Source organism: Sinocyclocheilus rhinocerous, unplaced genomic scaffold (assembly GCF_001515625.1).
Source record: "Sinocyclocheilus rhinocerous isolate Xijiao unplaced genomic scaffold, SAMN03320098_v1.1 scaffold116, whole genome shotgun sequence".
NCBI classification, from domain to species: Eukaryota; Metazoa; Chordata; class Actinopteri; order Cypriniformes; family Cyprinidae; genus Sinocyclocheilus; species Sinocyclocheilus rhinocerous.
Genome location: NW_015649590.1, coordinates 354,399 through 357,174, shown reverse-complemented (window position 1 = coordinate 357,174; position 2,776 = coordinate 354,399). Strand labels below are relative to the sequence as shown.

General features: G+C 35.3%; 1 protein-coding gene across 1 annotated transcript in view; it reads left to right on the top strand.

Annotated features, from left to right (window-relative positions):
* Window positions 1-2,456, top strand: part of myo9ab (myosin IXAb) — an 18,356-nt gene extending 15,900 nt beyond the window's left edge. The window contains exons 15-21 of the mRNA XM_016515722.1: window positions 90-195; window positions 697-813; window positions 913-1,101; window positions 1,179-1,226; window positions 1,334-1,445; window positions 2,242-2,303; window positions 2,400-2,456. Of these exons, the coding sequence (XP_016371208.1) occupies window positions 90-195; window positions 697-813; window positions 913-1,101; window positions 1,179-1,226; window positions 1,334-1,445; window positions 2,242-2,303; window positions 2,400-2,456 (691 nt within the window). The remainder of the gene's footprint in view (window positions 1-89; window positions 196-696; window positions 814-912; window positions 1,102-1,178; window positions 1,227-1,333; window positions 1,446-2,241; window positions 2,304-2,399) is intronic.
* Window positions 2,457-2,776: the final 320 nt, after the last annotated feature.

Here is a 2,776-nt window from a genome sequence, read left to right as displayed (position 1 = left end):
ATGATGTATAAATCTTAATTTAAAAAAATTTACCCTTATGACTGGTTTTGCGGTCCAGTGTCACATATAATCTTTTTTTCCATTTTTAGGGTCAGAGGCAAAATGCGGTTCTGGAGTAAGAGCAAACATGGAGATAAAAAGATGTCCACCAGGGAGCGCTCCGCAGATTCAGAGCTCAACGACAGGAGGAACGGTGTGTGAATTTTCACTCATTTTTAGTTTTTTTTTCAACTTTTAGCAACTTTTGATAAGTGACTCAAATGAAAGACTGACTGAATTCAATGATGAACTGTCTTTAACTGGAAAATTAGTGTTTACTATTGTCATTTTGCATTATTGACACACTATTTTCCTAATGAATGCTGTTCAGTTGCTTTGACACAATCTGTATTGTTAAAAGCGCTATATAAATAAAGGTGACTTGACTTGACTTGACATTAGATTGTTTTTGTGCAACTTGTAGAATTGTCACTAACTGTATGACTAGAATTTTTGCAATCATTTTTTATATCTGTGTAAATAATTCATAAAATATTTCTTGCATAAAAGTGTCCCTTTCAGTTTGCACAAGAAAGGTTTTACACAATTTAATAAGAATTGTCACGGTAAAATGTGTTTAATGGAGGTATCATTTGAAATTTGAAGAATTGTTGTATTAGCCAAAATATTAAAAATCTCTCATCTGACGTTTCGTAGATCAGCGATCTAGAAGCTGAAGACAGTCAGAAGGACACACCTGTGGATGTGGTTTTCAAGAAGGCTCTGAAAGAGTTCCGCCTCAACATCTTCAACTCGTACTCTACTGCTCTGGCCGTGAGTTTCTGACATCCAGAATTTTACAGTGACTTCAAAGCAACCCAGAAAACAACTTCTCACCTCCAAAATCTCGCCCTAAATGTGTCTCACCCTCAGATGGATGATGGCAGGAGCATTCGTTATAAAGATCTCTACGCTCTGTTCGAACACATCTTAGAGAAGAACATGCGTCTGGAGCAGAGAGACTGGAGCGAGTCGCCGGTTAAAGTCTGGGTCAACACCTTCAAAGTCTTCCTCGATGAGTTCATGACGGAATACAAGCCAATGAATGGAACCATCACTAAGGTAAAGCATCTCTCTCTTGGTCAACAAACAAGCATCGTCCTCCAAAACTCTTCTGAGAATTTGTGTTTGTTTTTCAGGCTCCTAAACCTGAGAGGAAGAAGAGGAGGAAAAAGGAATCCGACACCGTCAGTCCTCGTTTTAAACTCCATTTAGATCATTATTCTTATGTAATAGGCTTTATGAATTCTTGGTAACTCTGTTAACATCTTCAGCACTCTGCTGCCCTCTGCAGGTGGAAGAGCACATGGGTCACATCTTTAAATCCACTCAGTACAGCATCCCGACCTACTGCGAGTTCTGTTCGTCTCTCATCTGGATAATGGACAAAGCGTGTGTCTGCAAACGTGCGTTCAGCTCTGTCATTTTTATATTTCAGCCTGGAAAAGTTTAAACACTTAATATTGTAATAGTTAAAAATGGGACTCGAACAAGAGTGTTTTCATTTTGTTCTCTTATTTACAGCAGTATTGTAATTCTCACAAAATGCATTAAAGTGTGCTTAAAGAAAATTTATTTTTGCGCCAGAATTATTATGATTAACTAAAACTAAAAATATAACATTTTCTTTACTTGAAATAAAATAAACTAAATAAAATATATAAAACTTAAATGTGTTTTATTTCAGCTACTTGCCTAATTTTTTTTTTCAGCTAGTTCTAATTTTTCGTTTAGTTAAAGTTGAAGTACTAAAATAACTAAATTTAAATAAACTAAAACTTATATATATATATATATATATATTAAAAAGTAATAAAAATGATAAAAACAAAACAACTAAATCTAACTAAAATTGAAATGAAAACAGAAAATATTTTTCATTTTAATTCATTTTAAAGTACAATTCATTAACAAAATCTTTAATAATACTAAAATAATACTGGTTTTGACTCAGTTCAGTCATCATAGCCTGGAGTTTCTCTTTTCCCGTATTTTGATCCGAGTCACTAAGTGTCTGTCTGCTAGTCTTGAGAGCAGCATAATCAGATTTTTTTCCTGTGAAATTCATGTTTTCATCTGGACGTGATCGATAATGGACTCTCGTGTCTCAGTCTCATTTTCCTGTTGATGTGAGTGGGAAACGTGATGCTGGTGCTCAGATCTGCCGTTAACCGTGTGCTTGTTGTTTCTGGTTTTCTTCAGTCTGTCGCTATGCATGTCACAGGAAGTGCTGTCTGAGGATGACCACCACATGCAGTAAGAAGGTAAGAACGCTTTAAAATAACCTTACTGTGTCTCTTGAGTTTTCTCTCTCATGACAAATGATCATCAGTTGTATATGACTCGTCTTTGAATCACAGAATCTTTGTGCCTCAAACCTTCATTACAATCAAAAGGTTCGTCGAGACAAACTCTGATGTTGGCTTGAGAAAGCCTGTAGTAGATTTAAAAGCTTGAAGTTTGAAGGTTTTCTGTTTGAAGTCATTTTAAAGCTTTAAGTTGGATGGTTTTGAAGGCTGTACAGTAGGGCTGGGTGATATGGCCAAAAATTCATATCTTGGCATTTTTGGCTAATTTGCGATATACTGTATATATCTCGGTATTTTCATTTTTGTATTTGTATTTTTAAAAAATCTGTATTTAATATATATATACAGGGCTGTACATATATGTCGCATGTGCTACGAAAAAACTGGTCTGTGCGATGAATAAATTTACCACTGTAGCACGCGTGCGA